The 23636-nt window shown below is 40.6% G+C and overlaps 4 protein-coding genes across 6 annotated transcripts; 3 read left to right on the forward strand and 1 right to left on the reverse strand.

Moving 5' to 3' along the window:
• The first annotated feature begins 968 nt into the window (after nucleotides 1-968).
• Nucleotides 969-5363, forward strand: LOC141840792 (ultraviolet-B receptor UVR8-like). 2 transcript variants are annotated; one of them, XM_074728860.1, is made up of 7 exons: nucleotides 969-1169; nucleotides 1589-1738; nucleotides 2317-2804; nucleotides 2878-3227; nucleotides 3308-3709; nucleotides 4083-4467; nucleotides 4886-5363. In XM_074728860.1, exons 3-7 carry the CDS (start codon nucleotides 2580-2582, stop codon nucleotides 5126-5128), a joined length of 1605 nt encoding a protein of 534 aa, XP_074584961.1. In that variant the 5' UTR covers nucleotides 969-1169; nucleotides 1589-1738; nucleotides 2317-2579; the 3' UTR covers nucleotides 5129-5363. The 2 variants fall into 2 exon arrangements, with proteins under 2 accessions (XP_074584961.1, XP_074584960.1); XM_074728859.1 differs by lacking the exon at nucleotides 1589-1738.
• A 2037-nt stretch (nucleotides 5364-7400) lies between these two features.
• Nucleotides 7401-17339, forward strand: LOC141839372 (oxysterol-binding protein-related protein 1D-like). Of its 2 annotated transcripts, XM_074727101.1 has the most exons (8): nucleotides 7401-8301; nucleotides 9367-9723; nucleotides 10456-10543; nucleotides 11191-11666; nucleotides 14464-14619; nucleotides 14999-15307; nucleotides 16026-16370; nucleotides 16973-17339. In XM_074727101.1, exons 1-8 carry the CDS (start codon nucleotides 7771-7773, stop codon nucleotides 17138-17140), a joined length of 2430 nt encoding a protein of 809 aa, XP_074583202.1. In that variant the 5' UTR covers nucleotides 7401-7770; the 3' UTR covers nucleotides 17141-17339. The 2 variants fall into 2 exon arrangements, with proteins under 2 accessions (XP_074583202.1, XP_074583203.1); XM_074727102.1 differs by lacking the exon at nucleotides 7401-8301 and having other exon boundaries at nucleotides 9495-9723; nucleotides 11212-11666.
• A 2123-nt stretch (nucleotides 17340-19462) lies between these two features.
• LOC141839374 (dirigent protein 1-like) lies at nucleotides 19463-20124 on the forward strand. The gene has a single exon (XM_074727103.1). It carries the CDS (start codon nucleotides 19463-19465, stop codon nucleotides 19940-19942), a length of 480 nt encoding a protein of 159 aa, XP_074583204.1. The 3' UTR covers nucleotides 19943-20124.
• Nucleotides 20125-21533: 1409 nt separating this feature from the next.
• On the reverse strand, nucleotides 21534-23387 carry LOC141840071 (cytochrome P450 71AP13-like). Its single transcript, XM_074727963.1, has 2 exons — nucleotides 22433-23387; nucleotides 21534-22343 (listed from the first exon to the last, which is right to left on the reverse strand). Exons 1-2 carry the CDS (start codon nucleotides 23339-23341, stop codon nucleotides 21726-21728), a joined length of 1527 nt encoding a protein of 508 aa, XP_074584064.1. The 5' UTR covers nucleotides 23342-23387; the 3' UTR covers nucleotides 21534-21725.
• Nucleotides 23388-23636: the final 249 nt, after the last annotated feature.

Genomic DNA, 23636 nt, shown 5'->3' on the forward strand with positions numbered 1-23636 from the left:
TTCATTTTTAAAAAATAGTTTATATGTAAATGAAATTGACGAGGAATACTAGCTGATTAAGAATAAATCTGAACGATTTAAATTACTTATATTTCTTAAAAAACATTATACTTGATTATCAGAATGAGGTAAAACATAAAATTTTAATGTCATATTCAAAAAAGAAAATTAAAATAATAAATTTATACTATTCGTCGTAATTATAAATTTAAAGATAAATTTTATAAATAATATAATTATATTTCATTTAAGGTAAAAGTAGAACATTTTTACTATTAGAGAGCACATAATAATTAACAAGCCTACCACCTGGCAATTTGTACAAAAAATTTCAGAATACTTTCGTATTCTGATCCACTAATGATAGGGATCAGTCTTATTTTTTCTAAAAATATTAGATAACTTTTTAATTTATCCTACAAAAATTTTAATTGATCTTTTCTAAACCTTATCTTAATAAAACTCTCATTATCCCTAAATTATCTTTAAAAAATCTAATTAACCTTTTCTAAAATTTGTTAGAATAAATCTTTAATTATCCCAAAAAACAAGGAGATAAAGAGGATGATATCTCACGTATGAGTTCACATAAAAGTTTCTTAGCCCCACTACACTAACTACGATATAATCCCATCAAGCCGCATAATTAAATTAAATATATATAAGAAAAGTGCACTGTGAACAGGCCATCACTTTAATATTGCATGTACTATATTAAGTTGTAGTTAAAAAAAAAATTATAATAATTTCATGTTAAAGTTTAATAAAAGAATTAAAAAGTTGATTAAAATAATACTAAAATGTAATAAAACAGGCTCGGCCCGGCAAGATCCGGCCCAGTTGGTCTATTAGAAAACGTGTAACGTGTAACGGACGTTATTCGTTACGGAAGCTAATGTGGCTCTCCGGGCCGAGTGCGTATAAAAATGGGAATTGTCCTCCTCCTTGATGACACCTCATCACTCCTCTGTTTGCCTCGTTCCTCCCTCATCTTCTCCACGTCTCGACCTCTCCCACCCCATCGGATTCCTCTTCTCGATCCCGATCCGGTACCTGAAGTGTCCCGATCGCGTTGAGCTCCGATTCCGTCGCTAATTTATTGTAATCGTGGAGAAGAATCGGGGGAAAGGACGAGGGAAGCGCCTGGATAGCTATCGCTCGTCAGTCCGGTAGCATCTCTCGCTCCCGATGGAATTGTCGGATGATCTGCACCCTGTTTCAGCGTTCTATGATTTTCTTGATCTTTCCGTTCTCGATCTGCCTCGATCTGGACTTAAAAATTTGATTTTTTTTTCATCTGTTTACCTGAATGGTCCTCTCGTGTGCCTCTAGCTCTGGTATTTTATTTATTTTTCTGATGAAATGAAGTTTGGCATATGATTTTCGATACTGTTTTGTTTCCAAGTTGACCTAAAGATTCAACATTTGCTTTGCTCATCCGGGTTTTTGGGGAGGAAAAAGCAAAAGGGTTGTCTGTTCTCATTGATGTTTGATTATGTTTATGGGCATTTGTATCTTATCCTGTGAATTGAATTTTTATTTTTATTTTTAGTTTTGTTCTTTATGCCAACTGAACTTAGTCTTCCAGATTGCTTTGCCGTTGGTTATCTGTTTCGTGGTGTGTGTAACAAAGTCGCAGAATTTATTGACGATTGTGAGATTCGTTCATCGAATATCTTCTGGAGTGGAATACTTCTCTTTGAGAACATCTCTGGGGATATGCTTTGTTTGGAAGCTGGTACTGCCTGGATCATTTCCTTCCCTTGTTGTACTTGGCTTTCTTCTTTTGCTCTTTTTTCCTTTGAGGGTTTCCTATATAGTTATATGAGGCTTTTACTTGCTCTAGATCGTCCAGGACATCGATTACTTCCAAACTTTTCACAAACATTGCAATAATAGCTTTGAGCTGCAATCTTAGACTTGATCAACTTTTCTTCAGTAATTGCTTTAAAATCCCGCTTGTGCTAGTGATCCACATCTTGCAGGCTAAATTTTCCTTCTTTCCTGTTTCAAACAAGGGCTTATCCTGCCCAAAGCTTCTGAATTTCTTTTGATGATTGATCTTGCTTTACTTTTCTGATTACATCCTTCATCTCCATCTGTGATTATGATTGCTTTTCCTACTTGTTTCGTACGAGTTTTATCTCATCTTTTTAAACAGAAATGTTTCTCGATCTTTGTCTTTCTTAACTTTGTTAGTGTATTCGTTTGGTTTACGGTTTATTTTCTCTTCTTAATTTGGATGGTTCCCTATGAAAATTATTTGTAATATGACTGAGATATTGACCAACGTCTCTTTGTTTCTTCTTCATTCAGGTTTTTCATATGTTAGTATGGTTTGTGACCAAGATATGCAAAAATTTCACAAGTTTGAGGATCGGAGTCAGCAAATCTGACTTGTGATTTTGCAAGCACTCATCCCAAAAGTAATGTGAAGGATTGTTCTTGGTCTTTTGCTACCACTTCCTGTTTGTGAATATCTTGAAGTGTTACACTGGAGGTGGTGTTTCAGATATAAGCTTTTGCTTGAAATAACCCCACTGCTTCGGGTTTGGGAACTAAGAATTGGACAGTGCCCGATGGATGCCACCGCTAGTGGTAGCAGTCCCTCAATAACATTTCACACGATTGTAGATTCGTCCCTCTCTCTTGTGTCCCCATTGCAGCAAACATTCCAACGTGCGCAACGGCATTGCTTTGGAGATTCCACCCCAGGGGAATTCCCTTTGGCTGCAAACCCCTCAATTGTTCTCCATGTTCTTACTTCTTGCAATTTGGATCCCCATGATCTCGCTAATCTGGAGGCAAGTTGCATCTGATGTTTCTTTTGTTAATAGAATTGATATTGCCACTGATGGATTCCGCTGTTTGTGGCAGGCAACATGTACATTTTTCAGGAAGCCTGCCAATTTCACCCCTGATTTTCAATTATCTATTGCCGAGCTTGCGGCTTTGGATATGTGTCAAAAACGGGCTATATTTAGGCCAATGACTTCTGAAGAGAAGGAATTTCTTAAGCAACGCTGCGGGGGATCCTGGAAATTAGTACTTAGGTATATATTAGCTGGTGAGTGCTGTTGCAGACGAGAAAATTCTCATGCTATTGCTGGGCCTGGTCATAGCATTGCCGTGACTTCGTCTGGATCAGTATATTCCTTTGGGTCCAACAACTCAGGGCAGCTCGGACATGGCACCACTGAAGAGGAGTGGAAACCTCGACTTATAAGGTTCATTTATTTCCAGTTGCTTCGTACAGTCGATGCACATTAATGCATAACAAGGACAAGAAACATTTGGTGCTTCACAGATCATTGCAAGGTATTCGGATTATACAAGCAGCAGCTGGAGCAGGGAGAACGATGCTGATTAGTGATGCTGGAAGAGTTTATGCATTTGGAAAGGACTCATTTGGAGAGGCGGAATATGGAGCACAAGGTTCCACCGTGGTGACTACTCCCCAGCTGGTGGAATCATTGAAAAATATATATGTTGTTCAGGCAGCAATTGGGAACTTCTTCACCGCCGTTCTTTCTCGAGAAGGCAGGATCTACACTTTCTGTTGGGGGACTGACTCAAAGCTTGGTCATCAGACAGAGCCAAATGACCTGGTACCACGTCTTCTACAGGGTCCTCTTGAGAACATACCAGTGGTTCAGATTGCTGCTGGCTATTGTTACCTGCTAGCATTGGCCTGCCAACCAAGTGGCATGTAAGTTTTATCCTACTTGTACTCTTAGAAATCAGTCCCAACCTTTTCTCCTTCACACTTATCTCTATTAGAATTGCGAGTTTGCAACAGTGATCATATAAGCTGATATGGTGGTTGTTAAACTGAATTAAAAAAAACCCATCATATGTCGTTTCAAACATTCTTTTTTTTTTCACTACAATGTTTCACCAGTCCTAGATATTCGAGACTTCCAGCAGTTTGTCTTGTTATTGTGACTTGTTATAATGAGCTATCAATTTGCTTTTGCATGCCTATCGGCTACTCTACTGCATGAGTAATCTATTTCATACGCTACACAAAGCTTGAGGATTGAATGTAATGTCAAATTTATGCTTGCATTTGCATCATGCAGGTCCGTCTACTCTGTGGGCTGCGGCTTAGGAGGGAAGCTTGGGCACGGTTCAAGGACAGATGAAAAATACCCAAGGTTGATCGAGCAGTTTCAGACTCTAAACCTGCAACCTATGGTGGTTGCAGCAGGTGCGTGGCATGCTGCTGTTGTGGGGAGAGATGGGCGTGTTTGCACATGGGGATGGGGACGTTATGGCTGTTTGGGCCATGGGAACGAGGAATGTGAATCTGTTCCCAAGGTGATAGAATCCCTGGGTAGTATTAAGGCTGTACATGTCGCAACCGGCGACTATACTACGTTTGTCGTGTCTGACACTGGGGATGTTTACTCTTTCGGCTGTGGAGAATCCTCCAGTTTGGGTCATTCTACTGCCATCGACGGTCAGGTTTGTCATGCTCCTCTAGTTATAATCTTTTTTTTTTTAATTTTTTGGCATTATAGGAAACTAAATTAACACCAAGATTACCAATAGCGCTTCACTGTCACTGATGTGGTTATACAGAACCCAATTTGTTTGTATTTCCCTTTGCATTTTGTTCAGTGGCTCTAAATACTGGGATCCTGTTATCTGACCTGTTCAACCCCTGGTGGGATGTACATTAGCTGGTCTCATCCTCTGTTTTTTTTTGTTTTTCATATTTCCAGCTTGCTGGATCATTCAAGGGGAATCTTTGCTCTGTAAAGTCATCAGATTTTGTACCATCTTGCAATATTAGCACCCGATTGTGTCTCCTCCAGTTATATTTCATTTACTGAGCGGTGTACATGGATGAGCTGACCTAAGCCTTTATATGTTTTTGCAGGGCAACAGGCACGCCAATGTACTCAGCCCAAAATTAGTAACGTCATTGAAGAACATCAATGAAAGGGTAGTTCAAATTAGCCTCACAAACTCAATCTACTGGAATGCACATACCTTTGCTCTAACAGATTCTGGGAAACTGTATGCCTTTGGTGCTGGCGACAAGGGCCAACTTGGTATTGAACTAGTTGGACAGCAGACAGAAAGTGGGACGCCGGAGCATGTGAACATCAATCTTAGTTAAGGTGTATCAATCTTAGTTACGTACACCTGCTGGTTCTCTGCATTTCCTTCTAATTTGTTATGGCATCTGCCACCATTGGCTCTCGGGTTTCTACCACGTATTCAATCGCTGGCACCACCACCGTCGGGACTGAATTAAGACCCCTCTTGTTCATATAACATTATGACTCATTCTGTTCATAGATTATGTTCGTGTGTACATAACAAAGCCTTGTTAGGTGCATGGTTCAGCTCAAGGAAGTCCATAGATGTATCAATTTGGTAACATCATCCTTGAACAGGTAAAACTAACTGTTATTAGCCATTTCAATTTGCCTTGTGTTAATCTGTTTTCATTAATGGCCTCGCCAAACTTGGCCATAGATCCATCTTTCAATCTTCTTTGAACGGATTATGTGCTTGGAAACTTCGAGCGTGAGCCAATTCTTACCGGTGAGCGCTTGATTGATCATATATGATCAGCAATCACGAGGCAAATGATTGCTTAAGATTGTCAGAATCTTGTGCAGATACGTTAAATGTACCTAAAGCCAATTTGATGATCGTTGCGTGGTCCCATGGGTAGTCTTTTTGCACACAAATCTGGTCCATGCACTGCTTTGATAGATCTTTGGACAACTGTAAATTTACTCGTTCAGTTTAGTAGGGCCATGACATCTCATAACACTGATAACGAACGAGATCTATGCCCAAGTCTTCGGTGTGTGGCTTCCACACACCCATAATGCTTGATTTGAATAACGTGTGGATTAATGGTTCCTGCAACAAATGCATTCATTGAGGGATGGGCATATGGAGAAGCAGAATGCCCATGGACAGTGACTGCATGATTAAAAAAAAGGGAAAAGTAATGTGACTGACAGCAACGTAATTGGTAAGTTAACTAATGGGCAGTTGTATCCCATTACGCATCTACAGGACTTGGAAAAGGGGAGAAGGTGAGGGTAACTTGTGGAGAAGACTTTGCTTCAGAGCAACGTGGAGTGTTGGATCGTTTACCAAGATTCTGGAGAGAAGGATAGGCGAACGGTTTTACGTGTAATTAAGGGTCAACTAAGGCAGTTTTTAGAAACTTTTTGCTGTGGTTGATAAAGTCTGAGTTTGAGATCTGTCTTAATCAAAAAATAATTAAAAAAAAATGGTGCACGGCTCAAGCATTTAAACTTGTTTTATATAATTGTGTAATGTGGTGCTGTCCTCGTAGTGGCAAAGGTACCCACCCAATCAGGTTAATGCAAGCTCACAATTAACCCATTTGTACCATCGTCGTCACCTCTACTTGCTCATTCTGCTGCTCCGCCTTGTTATCTTGGCTTCACCTCGGTCACAGCCATCATCATCACCATCATTTCCTCTACCTCTTGACTATGATTCCATTTCCTTGTTTCCTCCTCGTCTTACTTTATAAGCGCAACTTTGTTTCTTCCTTTGCTAATGACGGCTGCTTACTGCAACCAAGCTCACCGAGCACATTGCCCTTCGCTCCCATGGTTAATTTCCAACTTCTGCAAGTTCATGGAAGCCCAGTTAATTGGCATCTGCTTATTGATGTCCCTATCTCCGAACGTCGTTGATCGTTACAGTAGTTTTTGATGATTTAAAGTACATCATAGATTGAAAGATTTAGTTTACAACCCTTTTAAATTTTCATCAACCGTGGAAGTCCCCCAGTCGAACAAGCTTCTTTCCAACTTCATCGCCTCACGCTCGAGGCCAATCGATGTCTTCCAATGCCTGCAATCTGCAACGTCGGCCCAATCTGCAGTCACCCGGCCCAATCTGCAGCATATTGATGCTGTTGAGCCGTGCTGAACACAGCTCAAGTTCCCCGCTCGCTGTCGCTCATCATCTCCCGCCACGTTTCCTTTTTAGCCCGATTTTATACCTGCTTGGTGACTGGTATTGATATGTGGGACCGCTCAATATTCCGCGCCGGAAACTCGTTACGGTGATTGCATCGAGCAGCGATGCCGTACGGGCCCAACACATTGGAGAAAAGAGCACCGACCGACGCCTGTCCCGTAAAACACCGGCACCGCACAGCGGTGAGCCATGAACCCCACTGCAAAGTCAGCCGTGGCAATGGTCCCAACAGCCGATCCCATCGAGGTGGTTCTCCTAGTTCTCGTTCCTTCTTGAATTACCCATCCTTGTACTCTTGTCGCGAAGGGATGGGTTTCTGGGATCCACCTTTGTCATGCACGCTTGGCGAGAATAAGAAGGCATTGCAAGATGGATCTCATCGGAGGAGCGAGCGGAGGATCCGCCCGATGCCCATCGTAGTCTCTCTCCCCCACTGTCCACCGCCTGCCACACTGCTGCTGATGCTGCCGCCGTTTCTGCTGCGCCGATCAGCGAATTTAATGGATCTGCCGCGCTCGTCTTCTCTTTTTCTCTCCCTCCGTTTGACATTCTCGTTGCCTTAAACCCCATCCCTCCCTCACTCTCTCGCTCCCCGTCAGATCTGGATGAGTCGCTCAAATGTTGCTCCGGTGATCCCTCGCACGGCGACCCTTCGACCGTAGTTCCTCTTCGCTGAGTTGAAGTCGGCGCCATCGGTTCCTATGTTCTTGATCTCCTCTTCGCTGAGTGTCTGTGTCGCCGGAACATCTACTTGTTTGAAACATCCAAGCCGTCCTGGAGATGAACCCACTGTGCTGCATTGCCCCTGTGTCGCTGGATCGGGGCGACCGCGGGGACCCCTCGCCCATGGTTGGCCTTAAGGCCGCGAAGCCGACGAATGGGGAGGAGAGCCCCACCAGGAACTCATCGAGCAAGAAGCTGATCCAGGAGCCAATGATCCTCTCGGACTCCGACGCCGCTGCGTGTCTCGAGATTGAAGCTGAGGACGCGGCGGCGCCAGAGAGTGGGGATGGGAGGAGTGGGAGCGGAAATGGGGCGGTGGCGGGGGTTATATGGAAGTGGGTGAACTACGGGAAGGGGTGGCGGTCTCGATGGTTCGTGCTGCAGGACGGGGTGTTCTCGTACTATAAGGTCCATGGGCCGGATCGGATATCGCTCGGTCCGGCGGCGCGCGAGTCTGGGGTGAGGGTCATCGGCGAGGAGTCGTTGAAACGGGTGAAGAAGGAACAGCAGTTGGGGTCGGGGAGTGGAGGGTACCAGGGACTGTCAGCCACGAAACGATGGAAGCCATTTGGAGAGGTACATTTGAAGGTGAGATGTGGGGTTTCTCTTTGTTCCGGCAGTGATGATTTCGCGTTTCCTTGCATGTAGATTATCTTGTTAATTTATTTTCTATGCCACCATGCATATTTTCTTTCCAGCGAGTTTGGGGAATTGATCTTGGTACTTCCAATCGATATACCCTAGGAACATTGGGCTTCTTAGATGTTGAAATTCAAACTCCTTTCACCTAGGTTTTCATGGATCTCTAGATAGTTTAAATTCATTCCACTACTTTTGGTCTCCTTAAAATACAAAAACCCTTCATTGACTAGGACATGTTCTTATTATTATAGGTCTATTGAACTTTGAGATGCTACTGATGATGTGGATGCAATTTTTTTTTTTGTATCCTTCTCTAAATAGCCATTTCTATTTGTTTATTCTTCCAAGAACCTGCTTTTACCTTTTTTTTTTTTTATGAAACTAGATTCACTTTATTTTTCATCTTTTTTAAATTGAAGGTTAACATACTCTCCTATTCGTTTGGGAAAATATGAAAGAATTCCGTCAGTGAAATTGACGCTGGAAAAATATGATAGAATACTGTCAGTCAAATTGACATGGTCAGAGTACTAAATATAATAGAAGCTGAAAGAGAGCAATAAGATGACCAAGATAAAACACTAATGAATAATACACGAGTGTTAAATGAAAATAAGATAGATCTTCTAAATGCTCAATTTGATTATATAATTGTTTTGAATATGAAAAGTAACAATCATGGAAGGTGTATGCAAGCTTTGCTAAAAATTACTGTTATATCATTTAAAGTTTGCTACATTAAACCCTCCTAACTCCCACGTGATTGAATTACATATTTTTCTATCTCCAAGTCAAACACTTTGCTTTTCTCTGATATTAGCTTATGTTATCAAATATTAAATGACCAAAAATAGGCTGTTCTGCATTGCTAATGACTAGAATTTTCAATAATTCCTTTATTATGGTATTTGAGTCAGTCCTGTTAGTTCCTCGTAAATCTTGATAGCCAATGTTATTTTCTATTTGTTGTTGTATAATTTCAACATGTCAACAATGAATAACAATTTTCAGGTATCTTCAGTTCGCATCAGCAAGTCAGATGATAAACGGCTGTATATTTTTACTGGTACTAAAACTCTCCATTTACGGTGTGATTCTAGAGACGACCGTACTGCATGGATTGATGCTCTATTGTCTGCTAAGGAGCATTTTGCACGTTCATTAGAAATTAATGAACCTGAACCGTCAGTGGAGGTTACTGTCTCAACTGAGAAACTACGAGCAAAACTGATGCAGGAAGGACTGAATGAATTAGCAGTGAGGGAATGCGAGTCTATTATGCTATCAGAAGTCTCTGAGCTGCAGGACCAATTTAAGTCCTTGCAACAGAAACATCTTATTTTACTTGATACATTGAGACAGCTTGAGGTAAAATATCTCCTCTATGTTCTTGTACAATAGCAGGCAAATGTTTATATCAGTTCTCAGGCAAGCTTTGCACTGGTGGCTTATTTCTAAAAGGGCGGGGTGTACTTGTTTACAGTTAGTTGATATTTTAGTTAGAAAGCTCCTTGACATATAAAATCATTATTCTGCTAATTCGATCATATCTTTTTGATCATTCATTATGATTAGGTGTGTATGTTGCACCTGGTCAATATCACATTTCAGCAGAACTAAGTGATATAGCTCTGAAACAGGAAATTGATTGTGTCTAATATGCTTAGATGATTTAAGTGCTTGGGATCCAAATGGCACAAGAGGCTCATTCACTACAAAAAGGATTAGTCCATTTGGATGTGTCTCACTTCCATATATAAGGAAACCAAGAATCCCATGACTTGGGTTAGTCCATTTTGATTGCTGATTTGTGTGTTCATAGGGAGGTCAGAGAGGTGAGGGCTCAAAGGATGAACTCTTCTGGCCCAGCAAGTAAGCTGAAGTTGGGCGGAAAATGGACATGGATTCAAATACTAGCATTACTTTAAAAATATCAAACTTGTGTAATGAACTTTAACAAGTCTTGGAAAAGAAAATTGTAAACATTTTATCATATTATGTATTGTATCATGGTAACTGAATTTTATGAGTACTATGTTAAGCATCAATATTTGTTGTATGGTAACTTGTATCTCAGGTGCTTTTTATCTTCCAATGCAGACAGAGAAAGTTGAACTGGAGACCACAGTAGTTGATGAAAGAAAGGAGCGTGAAGCACAACTGGGGATAGTGAATGGAAGATTTAGTGGTTAGTATGTCTGGGTTTCTTGAGTAGCTATCACTGATATATTAAAACAAATTAAAACTATAAATCAAGTGTTAAATGACATTTTCCCTTGGCAATCTATATATATGTGTGTGTGTAGATTGCCTCCCATGAAGGAATGAGAATATATATATATATATATATATATGGGGGGAATCTAGATAACATATGTGGGGGTTGCTTACTTGATAATGTTACAATTGTTTTAGACAACGGAAGGCAAATTGCCTACCCAATTAGTTATGCTGTGAAGTCAATAATATGCTTGTCTATTCAATGTTTCTCGAAGCTGACAATGACAATGTTGGATTGTTAACCATGGAAACATAGCACCTTGTTTTGTCCCTTTGTTTTTCTGTTTTCTTTTCCTTGTTGGTATCCAAAAGCATCAACTTTTATTTTAACAACTAACCTGCATCTTAACTTCTAAAGTTGCCATCATTACCTACGATACCCTTCGTAAAAAACATCAGCATCCGATATGAGTAGCAGTTTTACTTTTCAGGGTGGCAGCTGACAATTGGAAGTTCTACATAGATTAATCAATCTATGCTTTACCTTGAAACACACTTCATTTTGGATGGACTTGTGTTTTTTGCATTTCTAAAAAAGTACTCAATCCTTTTCAGATTTCTATTCTGTTATCTCAGAGGGCACAGCAACTGACTCTGAAGTTGACAATGAAAGTCAAGGTGCAGATGCTGATACAGATGAAGACGATGGAACATTCTTTGATACAAGAGATTTTTTATCTGTCGAGTCACTAAGAAGTGCTTCTTACCGTAGTAGGGAAGCCATGGGTAATGATTGCATTGCGTCCACCTGTGGTATTGAATCCATCTTTCCTGTCAATGTTCCAGATGTGGCTCTAGGGATCAGAAGAATTGAGTATCCCTATGTTAAGCGGAGGAAGAAATTGCCTGAACCAAAGGAAAAAGAAAAGCCTGTTGGATTGTGGTCGATAATTAAAGAAAACATTGGGAAGGATCTTTCTGGAGTCTGTCTTCCAGTTTACTTCAATGAGCCACTTTCTTCCCTCCAAAAATGCTTCGAGGATCTTGAATATTCCTACTTGGTTGATCGGGCACTAGAGTGGGGCAGGCAGGTCTGATTCTTATCAGTTCAATGTTTCATTTGGATAATATTCTAATCTGATTGTTTAGATTAATGTTCATTCAAACTTAGATCCGTGAAATTTATTCTAGTAAGCTAAATTGACTACCAATTACTGTTTTTTTCCATTGAATATTTTCAGACAATCCTACTCTACAAAGTTTAACCCATGATTTTTGTTGGAATTAGCACTTCTAATGTCTACGCAACCTTACTAGTGGTTAAAAATGGTGTTAATATGTCTAGAGTGAAGGCACTTTTCTTGTTGTTTGTTACGCTTCTTTGATGAAAAGTTTATTGCATCTTTCTTTCCCTTGTCCATAGTATGCACCGGACAGTTATCTATATTTTGCATACATTAATTTGTTTTAGCCAGCCTATCTTATTGTGCATGATACCTTCTAGCTAATGTTTTGGATCTTTTGACTTCTCTCTTTTTTTTCCCATCCTATACTTTTATAAACCTAGATGCGAGAAGTATGCCTACGTGTCTAAGAGATGAAAATTATATCCATTGAGCCTATGATTGATCTTGTACCATAAATGATGGCAACTCAATGTTCCACTTTTACTGGAATATGCAGGGTATTTTTCTGCATGTTAGATTATACTGGCTAAGGAAAGAAAGGATAGGAACCTCTAGTTTTCTGAGGTAGAGTGGTAGACTGTCCAAAAAACAGTTCGTTACTGGTTGATCACCACTCTACAAAGATTATAAAAAATGAATGGTTCCGATTCTAGCCTTATGGGAAATGAATTTCCTGGTGATATGTGGAATTTTCTCCGAACTGTTCCATAAGCTGGCTCTTGGTTAGAACTTGTTGGTCTCAACTCTCATGTGTATGAGACCACAAGTCAGATTTCTGTATTGTGCTTCATGCATAAGCCTGCAACATAAGTTTCCACAAATTTTAGTCATCGCAAAAAAAAAATGCAGTAATCGTAGAGAATCTGTTATAAGGCTTCTTTAATTTAAATTCTTTAAAGGACACCACCTTGAAATCTGTTATAGGAAAAGTACCCATTTCTTGAGGTGTAACTCCAAGAAGTGTTCTGGAAACATAAGGCTTATATGAGGCACTTCAATATGATGTCAGAATTGGGTACTTTTCCTAGAATTAGGGGTGTAATTGAACCGAGTTGAGCCTAACAGTAAGAGGCTCGAGCTCAGTTCGGTTTGTTTTTCCCTAAGCTCGAGCTCGGCTTTAGTTTGATTCGAGCTTTAATTCTTAAGCTCGAGCTCGGTTCATAATGAAATTAAATAGGAACAGCTCGAGCTTGGTTCGAAAATAGCTAGTTTAAAAGTTAAACGAGTTTAGTTCGAGCTTGACTTATTAACATATATATGTTATAATAGGAATTTGATATCCTGCGCAACAGCCTGGTGCGCGATCGTGCGCGCAGCGATCTCAGCCGTCCATTTCTCGCGATTGCACAGTGTTTCTCCTCGGACGTTCGTCGCTTTCCGGCGTCCGTTCATCGCCGTCCGACCACCGATTGCCGCCGGACCGGACCCATTGGAACCGCAACTCACCGGCGGTCCGGCGGGTGCCGGAGTCCGGCCCCGATTCGACCGGAATCCGGCCGAATCGGGGCCGGGGCTCCGCCGCGGTCGACGCACGTTCGCGAGTTCACGAACCAAATATATATATATGAGCTCGGCTCGATAATGTTTTCGCGTTTGAATTGAGACTCAAGCCTCGGCTCGTTAACTTAATCGAATGAACTCGAACCGATTTTTTTTTGAACCGAGAAATAAATAGCTCGCGAATGGCTTGGCTCGTTTACACCCCTACCTAGAATATGTGTGGGCTGGTGAAAGAACACTCCATTTATCGAAACATGAAAAGGAATAATATTCTAATACATAAAGCAACTCCAACTGAACCAATTGATGGTAGGTTGAAATAATATTGAAAAAATCACAGCTCATATTCTATCTATTTGGAGTCTTGGTGGCAAGATGATGAGTTTGGGGCAGTAAGCTAGTTTATCTTTTAGAAACTTATGCAATGGAAACAGATTTGCATCAAACAAAATGTGTTTCAAGAAGCTCAAGAGGCATAAATACGAATGAATCAAGGATGACTAAGATTGAGAGGTGTAACCCAAATTGAAAGAAAAGAGTGGATAAGATGTCATGTCGTTGGACTCAAGGAAGTTAATAGCAAGTGGCTTGGTAAACTGAAAGATATGGAAGCTATCTGAGGCAGTACAAGTATCAGCATGCTTTAATAGTAATCTCATGGCTAGAGGAGGGAAGAGAGGAATAGCAGAATTTTATTCAATGATCAGACGCTCTCCTCAAAGGCCTTTATGATCTAATAAAATAAGACCAAATATAATTATGGCCCCATAAAGAACAATTTTAATTAAAGCTAAAATTAAATAATAAGTATACATTGTTAGAGTAGATATCAAAATAGCTTCTGATTTGAGTGATTGCTGATTCTTGGTTAGCGATTACGATTTTTCTTTTTCCCTTAAAGAACAGGATTGACTATCAAATCATACTATCATTTCTCTCTTAAGCATCCTCAATTCCTGGCATGCTCCTACACTTTAGAACTTAACATCATACAATGTTTCTTCTACAACTTTTTACATTATGGTTATTCTCTTTTACACATAAGGTGATACTAGTGTTTGTTTTAGAACTTTCTTTTTCAGTATTTATCTGTGTGAAGAAAATGAACTTGCGTTGTTGAGGTATTCTTTCACAATGCGGATCATTACTTTAATTATTGTTGTGATGCTGATAATTAGTGGATGTGCTGAAAATGGAACAGGGAAATAACCTAATGAGGATTCTTCACATTGCTGCATTTGCTGTATCTGGTTATGCTTCAACAGAAGGTCGACAATGCAAACCCTTCAACCCTCTTCTTGGGGAGACATATGAAGCTGATTATCCAGACAAAGGTCTCCGCTTCTTCTCTGAGAAGGTCAAAGTTGCTATCCTAGCAGCAATTAGTGTACGGGAAATGATACTAGCAGGAAAAATCCCAACATGAATGGAGCATGACACTCACATTGGTAGTGGGTCCCACTGGCATGCAGTGGGACCCACTGCATGCAGTTGTGAGTGTCATGCTCCATTCATGTTGGATTTTTCATGCTAAGTATCATTAATATTGCAAGTTATCATGGGCAATACCTTTTCCTTGACTTCATGCTCCTTTGAACAACAAAAACCTTACGTTTTCCCTCTATCCGTTGCATACCATTTGTCCTCTTTTCACCATTGTGTTTTTATGCCTGCAACAAGATCCTCTATCTGAACATCACATTAATTTTTTTAGTAAATATTTCTACTATTTTCAGGTGAGTCATCATCCAATGGTTGTTGCTTGTCACTGTGAAGGTAGAGGATGGAAATTTTGGGGCGACTCTAATCTTAAAGGAAAGTTCTGGGGTCGATCTATTCAGCTTGATCCTATTGGGATCCTCACTCTTCAGTTTGAAGATGGAGAGACATTTCAGTGGAGTAAAGTCACCACTTCTTTATATAACATAATTATTGGGAAAATTTATTGTGATCACTATGGTACTATGCGAATAAGGGGCAGTGGCCAGTACTCTTGCAAACTCAAGTTCAAAGAACAATCCATCATTGATCGAAATCCTCATCAGGTATGGCTGTGACCTTGCAGATGTTTCTGTTTTGTGACATCATCATTAGGCTATTGCATTACGACAGTACTGAAACATTTGTTGCCTCTTATTTTTAATGCTACACAAAAAAAAAGCAAGATGTAAACCTCAGTAGAGTTAATTATTTTTATTAACAACAGGGTCATTCCTTCTAGCAGGATAATTGACTGTATAAGCAATTGAAGGAATTCATATTAGTTCTTTCTTCAAGCATGTCAGATATTTTGGTTTTGAAACACTTCGCTTCTATCCACTTGATGCATCTTTAAGGAAAGTTATTTACAATACTAATTAGTTAAGAGTTGCTGATTAGGTAAAATAATCATTGCCCTTGGTAGAGGATTTCTTGTTTCAGAAGTTTCATCCATGGCAAAATCCAAAATCTTGAGTTACTTGCTATAAGAAATAAAGGGTTTACTTAAAGGAAAAGAAACAGCTGTTAAGAAATGAAACCACCAATAATATCCAATATGGCATTTCAAGGTCATATTTATCAGTGGAAATTATGTCCAAAGAATTATATTATTCCCTTCTATCTTTACCATTGCATTTGCTATCTAGTAACTTCTGCTGGTGCATGCACTTGTACTACTGGACAATAACTTTTGACATTCATGAATGGATATGGTGATAATTTGTTCTGTTTATGTTTTATGCAACTCTCGTATCTTCTCATGCAGTTTTCTTTCTTGTTCAGGTGCATGGTTTTGTGCAAGATAATAGGACTGGTAGCAAGGTAGCAATGCTGATAGGAAAGTGGGATGAAGCGATGTATTATGTGTTAGGAGACCCAACAATGAAGCCGAAGGGTTATGATCCAATGTCAGAAGCTGTACTTCTTTGGGAGCGAGATAAGTTTGTAAATCAAACTCGATACAATCTCACGCCATTCGCTATTTCCTTAAATGAGCTGACACCATCCTTGATGGAGAAGTTGCCTCCAAGTGACTCCCGCTTAAGGCCTGATCAGAAACATTTAGAAAATGGAGAATATGAATTGGCAAACTCAGAGAAGCTCAGGCTGGAACAATTACAAAGACAGGTGTTTTGTCTTGGCCTTTTCTCAAACTGACTCATTTGAATTTTGTTAATTGCCTTATTTCCTATCTCCGTGTCTTTACTAAAATTCACAAGTCACCCAATAAAATATATTTTTTCAACTTTATTAGTATCATAACATATATTTTTTAAAATTTGTACTTACTAGAGAATTGAAAAGGATGTTATGATGTAATGCCAGTGTGATGCATAATCAAGAATAGGATAGGAAGAAGAAATAGTAATTAGGAGAGGTGGGCACTCTTATATTTTCTTTATCAAGAAGAAATATTTTAATACAGACTCCAAAAAGTTGTAGAGGACAAAAATATAATTTGTAATATAGTATGAAATTTGTCAAATTTGATGCTTAATAATAAAATTATATCTATAAGTTAGTTTTGAGATCAGTACCAGAAAATTAATGAACAAATTTTATTGGCTTATTCTCCATGCATCTCCAATATTGATAGTGGCTGTTTTTGCACTCTCATCCCTCCTGAATGCTTCCTGCAAAACCCTTGTATGCATCTCTATGAAATCTGTCACTCGATTCATTTTTTTTCCCTTAAGGCTCACGGCAGAATAACATTGTCATTGTTTTAGGCAAGGAAGTTGCAAGAGAAGGGATGGCAACCAAGATGGTTTAGAAAAGACAGGGAGGACGATTGCTATCAGTATGTGGGAGGATATTGGGAAGCACGTGAGCAAGGAAATTGGGATGGAATTCCAGATATATTTGGCCAAGGCGACAATTTGTTGAGCATAGAATAATACTTATTTTATGTACTATGTACATCTATAATGCAAGGAAATTAGCTATGCAGCAATATATAATTAGGAGGATTGACATGTTATCAAGTAACAGCTATGCAAGATCAACATTTCACTATGCCCCCATCTCATTTTAGTAGCTATTCTTGTTGCTCGATGATAGTAAAATAAACAAAGAGAAATTCTGGAAGCTTGTCAATAGCACCCTCTCATTTTAGTAGCTATAAACAAGGTATGGGCATCACGAGCTTCTGCATCAAACCTAAGGTATTCTGTCAAAGATTTTGATTTCATTTTGTGAAATTGCACAGCTACACGTTTATCTGGCTGTCTTCTGCTTAATTTGTAGGCCAATTCAGCGTCTTGTGGGAAGGTCTCAGCTAGAGGTACGTATCTTTATATATTAATGCAGTTTTGAGACGATTGACAAACTCTCAAGGTTGTTTTCTGCAAGAAAATAAATCAATTTCATGTTGCTAGCTGCTAGATTCCCTTGGCTAGCAAAACTGGCTGCTCCAGAGGGCTTGTTTGTAGTTGTAGCATTTGGTACTATTCTTTCGATAAAAGTGATATATATGCAAGTGAATTATGCAATTCACAAGGTGGAACACCCATTGGAAGATTGCTCCATGATTTCTGACTTCTCCTGTTACTATGTATTTTTTGGATGATGGCACTATCCTAGATCATTACCCAGGGATCGTACTTCCCTCTTGGGTTTACGAACTGTTCAAACGACCAAAAAGTGCAGTCCCATGATGACAATAGCACTAGCCAATACCATGGTAATTTGTATTAAAGTAGTAGGGATGCCTTGAATCTCAACCTTCATCACAGATAACCTTCTAGTGATTAGTCTTGTTGGATAGAATATCTTAGTACCAAAGTTGACTTTGTTTTGCCGAGTGCTAACTATATTCACCTTAATTTCAGGACATCAATGATGATTTGAACTGCTAACAAACTTAATTGATAATATTCTATATGAGTGACCTTGCCTTGACTTTTTTGATATTCTTTTCGAGCAATTATGAGATCTATTGCCCTGACATTAACCTAATTGATAATGTACATTTTGACCTTGCCTTGATATGTATGCATATATTTCATTAATTTCATTAAAGTGCTGACTTTAAGCTGATTACCCAACCCTAGACATATAAGATCTCACTCATCATTTCTATGCCTGCTAATCGATGCTAATTCTACTATGCTAGTGGTGCTCACATGAGACAAGCAGCTACAAGAAAGCCCAGAAGGCAGAGAATCTTCTTGCAGAACTTGTAGGCCAGACTAGGCACCTGGGATGCATATAGGATGGAAGGGAACTCTTAAACCTAGGTTTCTGCTCCCTTCCACGCCACAAATCCCAAAAGATCTCGTGTTATTGATTACTATTCTTTTATGTAACCGTCCTTCTCGCCCCATTTGTCTCCCCATGAATTCGTCGCGATCCAGCGCTTGTTCCGGTCCCGCATCTTACCGTTGCCCATCCAGATTTGTGCTACAGACAACGGTGTCAGCTTCACATTCAAGCTTAAGAGATCAATTAATGGTAGAGAGAGCACAAGACCTCAAAGTGGAATTGGAAGCCTGACGGACACGAGTTGATGCGCCACTTCATAAGGGGCGCTTCCTTCCCTGGAACACCCATCCTCGTGCCCATCACAATCAATTCAGAATGTTTCTGCAAATTTCAGTCAGTAAACTAATTAGATTGTGAATATATCAAAACAATGAATTGAACACAGTTACCTTGATGTTACACTCTGTCATCTTGGCCAACGTAAGGGCAGTTTGCTTCAGTCGGTATGCCTCCATTCTCTCGGATACATTCCAATGCATAATTCATTAGACCTCTATTGCATCCATTCCATTCTCAACAACTTCTTGCTCGACAATGAAACTAGTTGCTTGGTTTTGACCGCAGCAACGGTAGAGATAGCCTAGTAACTCCCAGCGACACCGATCCATAAAATCTAGATGTTGTTAAGGATCAATTTGTGCACTTTGTCTATTGCTAGTAAAGCATACATTGTTAACAGTAGGAAGTCGTACCGTAAAAAAATAAATTTCTAACTATACTTAAATAATTTATTTAGTCAATATGTGATCGATTAGTCTGAACTGCCGGCGTGGTGATCATGAGAAGTACTCTAAAAGAAGACTGGTCACCAGTTGACTTTGTCAAGCAACCTACGCGACCCGCTCCTTGTGTTGGATTTTGACATCATTCATGACATACTCAGCATCATTTATTAATTGTCTATAAAGTAATCGTTTGCACCAATACATCGCTTCTAAGTATCCTCCGTTAACTAAATGGAGGCACGCAACCTCCTCCTCCTCCTCCTCCTCTTGGCGGTCGCCGCCTTTGTGGCAACTGGCGACGCCCACAGCAAGTTCCGCCACCTGCACTTGTACTCCCACAACGCGGACCCGGCGGTATCGGTGGATCTGCACCGGAACAACAGCTTCGGCAACATCCTTGTGTTCGACAATTTGCTTCGGGAAGGACCCGATCCGAGCTCGCCGGCCATTGCGCGGCCGCAGGGCATGGCAGTCATCTCAGATTTGACTGGCGCCAAAGCCTTCACGGCTTACACCATTACCTTCATCGCCGGCGAGTTCAACGGGAGCTCGTTGTCGGTACTCGGCTTGACGACGACGACGGAGGTGTCAGATCGAAGCATCGTCGGCGGGACTGGTTGCTTTCGCACGGCGAGAGGCTACGTCTTGTCGCAGTATGTTAACAACAACGCCAGATTGGAGGAGTACAACGTTTACATAACGTTTTCTTGATTAAAAATTTGATATATATATATATATATATACAATATAACTCTGCAATTGTGATCAATATATATTTACTCATTGTACTCTACTAAATAAATAAATTACCCAATACCATATCATCGATCGCCATAGAATAGATTGGGCACTGTTCTATTATTTTCTGTTGTAGAATTTAATTTTACACTGTATCGCATCATTTCTAGCTACTGCTTGACAGTAAGCCACATGTTTCTTCAATTCGATTACTTTTGTTGTTCGTTCTTCATTACTTTTTAAGGTTTTTTTTAGCTAGTAGTAACTCTAAGAGACTGTGTTACTTTGACCATATCTATAATATTAGTGTACGTGATATTAATTAGTATATCAAAATTTGTGTATATTATTAGTTGGTATATCAGTAGTAATCGAGTCAGATTGAAGAAGTTTTTCATTAATTTATGAGATTCTATATAATAATAATAATAAAATCTTATCTTTCTTGTTCTAATAAAATAATCTTATAATCCTAAAGGTAATTTTTTTATATAAATAAGTTTGTTATGATAATTTACTTTTTGCATGATATTTAAAGAGCATGATATATAGACCTTCGATGTCACAGAAGGTGAAACGTTTGCTTTGAATGTTATTCAACGTCAATCCGACAGTGATTTAAAAGGTTCAGATAAAAGGGATTTTATTTTCATATAATTGATTTTTATTTTTACATGATATTTTTACGTATTATCTGAGTATCAATTCAACTATATATGATTGCAAAGACAAATGATAAACCTTCGAGAATTTATTATCAATGACTTTTTTGGTTTAAGATGTTTAAATTATTGGAGGATGTAGTGGATAATTGACTTATTTTTTTATAATTGAGTATCCAGTTCTTAGAGTTAACTAATTTCAAGATGGATGATTCAGTATTATATTACATTCACTAAGTAAATCAAAAAAGTACTCATGATTATCAAGCTAACGTCTTTAGATTTATCTCCCATTGGAGTAAAATTACTCGTAGTGTATTATAATTGAGATTTATCTGATTAATCATTCGCCGTTGTGGAGTGCGTGATCATTACATTAATTATAAAAAAAGATGAAATTTAGTTATTTCAATAGTTTTACGATCAAATGAAAAAGTAAATAGAGAGTAGTTGATGAATGCATCAAAGGTCCATGGGGCGTGAATAAAAAGTGAATAATTTCCTTGTTGAATGATAGTCAGGAAAATGATGGCATTGAAAAGTTTATGGTTCTTTACAAAATGACCATCGATGCTTTGAATGTTCTTTATGACTGAATTAAATAAAGGCATTTAGAGGATGAAACTGCAAAAGTGAACTGAGAAAGCTAATGCTAGAAGGAATGAGACCGCTAGCGTTAAGAATTTAGTGAAACATTCAATCAATCGATCGATCAATCAATCATCAATCAATCTGTCAGAGGTCACATCATCAATGGTTTTTTAAAGTTTTTTTTCTTCTAAATTATCAAATGTATTAAATTATGACATAAATGTAAACCAATTGCTGCATTCTCATCTAGCCTGTCTAAAAAACTTGACCAGCACTTATTCAATATAAGTAAATTTATCTTAAACTCTTAATTGAAGCCTGTCTAAATTATACTTGAAGCCAACCGTACGTTTATACATAATAATATGGGGCTAAAATCTTCTTAAATTACGTAGTAAATGAAGATGAAGTTGATAGGGAGAGGATGGGTGTGGGTCCACTCCACATGGAACATTTTTATTAGTTGAACTGAAGGGTGGGTCCTACTCATAACTCATCTCTAATTAAGGTAGGTAGGGTGTGGCGACGGCCACCAGTTGCTCCGTGCGATGCATCGTGATCCCAAACACTTCGTCCATGTCCAAATCCTCCGCTTTAACTCCCGCCGGCAGCTCCCACTCGAAGCTATGCAGAAGCTGAGCCAAGGCGATCTCCACGCCGGCCGTGCCAAACGCTATGGCCGGGCACCCGCGGCGCCCGGCGCCGAAAGGTATGAGTTCGAAATCTTGGCCCTTGAAATCCACCGAGCTGTTGAGAAATCTCTCCGGCATAAACGAGTCGGGGTCCGGCCAAGACTCGGGGTCCCGGCCGATGGCCCACGCGTTCACGAACACCCTCGTCTTCGCCGGGATCTCGTAACCTTCGATTGTCACCGACTCCATGGACTCCCTGGGGACTAGCAGCGGAGCGGGAGGGTGCAGCCTGAACACCTCCTTGATGACGGCTTTCATGTAGGGCATGCGGGGGAGGTCGGCCTCCGCCACCAGCTTGCGGTGGTCGCCGCCAACGATGCTTCGAATCTCCGCCTGGGCTCTGCTCATGGCGGATGGGTTCATGAGGAGCTCGGTCATCGCCCAGTCGAGGGTGATGAAGGTCGTATCGGTCCCGGCCGCAAACATGTCCTGCCGAAACCCAAGGAACCATGGAAAGTAATGAAGAGCAGCGTGTACCCTAAATTTGGAATGGAGCAAAATCGAAGAGCTCGATTTACCAAGATGACGGCTTTAACGTTGTCCATGGTGAGAGGCAACTCCATGTCCTTCGCGTTTTCCTGCACCTCAAGCATCACATCCACAAGATCCATCTCCGCCTCCTCCGAGGCGGCGCCGCCTCGTCTCTTCCTCCTCTTCTGAATGTGTTCTTCGATGATGCGATCGAAGAAGTCATCGAAGCGCCGAAACGTGATGTCCAATCTCCGCTTCATCCCCGTCAAAGCGCTCACCCACTCCAAGGAGGGGACGAAGTCGCTGAAGGAGAAGCCACCGAGGAGCACCTGGTACTCGAACAGCATCTCCTCGAAGCCGCGCCGAGCGTACTCTCCGCCCTCCATGAACTCGCGCCCGAAGGCGGCGCGGCAGAGCACGCCGTTGGCGTACATGGCGAGCACCTTACTGAGGTTGACCTCGCCGCCGCCGAGGCCGATGCGGGAGAGCATGAGGTCGACCTCGGCGGCGCGGGCAGGGGCGAAGGAGTCGACGCGGCGGGCGCTGAGGAGCTCGAGGATGCAGAGCTTGCGGACGCGGCGCCAGTAGGGGCCGTAAGGGGCGAAGGCGACGTCGGAAGGGCCGTAGAAGAGCTTCTTGGCGGCGTAGATCGGGGGGCGAGAGGCGAGGGCGAGGTCGTGGGTGCGGAGCGCCTCGCAAGCGGCTCGGGCAGAGGAGAGGACGACGGTGGGGATCTGGCCGAGGGAGAGGCGGAGGACGGGGCCGTAACGGAGGGCGAGGCGGTGGAGGGAGAGGTGGGGGAGGCGACCGAGCTGGTGGAGATTGCCGATGAGGGGAAGGGGACGCGGGCCTGGCGGGAGCGGATTGAGCCTCCTCTTCTCCTCCTTCTTCTTCCTCCTAATAAATCGGAGGATGAACAAGGAGAGGAGTAGGCATATTGCTACGAGAAAAGCCATGAGCTACTGAACTTCGTACGTTCTTCCAGTTCCAGTGGGCAGTGATCTCTTCTCTTCTTCTTCTTCTTCAATTAGATAGTCACATATTCCGTCGCTATCAAAGGGGCGGATTCCACTTTATTTATTTATTTTATTTATTTACACGCAACCACATATTAATAATTTTGATCAACATTTTCATGATAATATTTAAAATAATTTTAATTAAATTTGAGTAGTTTTGAATAATTTTGTTTGGTACAAGTAATTTTGAAATAAAAAATTAAGATACGATATCTTTTTAATATTTTTTAAA

Source organism: Curcuma longa, chromosome 11, assembly GCF_044706935.1.
Source record: "Curcuma longa cultivar G26 ecotype Majalengka, Jawa Barat chromosome 11, ITB_CL_G26_1.1, whole genome shotgun sequence".
In the NCBI taxonomy this organism is placed as follows: domain Eukaryota; kingdom Viridiplantae; phylum Streptophyta; class Magnoliopsida; order Zingiberales; family Zingiberaceae; genus Curcuma; species Curcuma longa.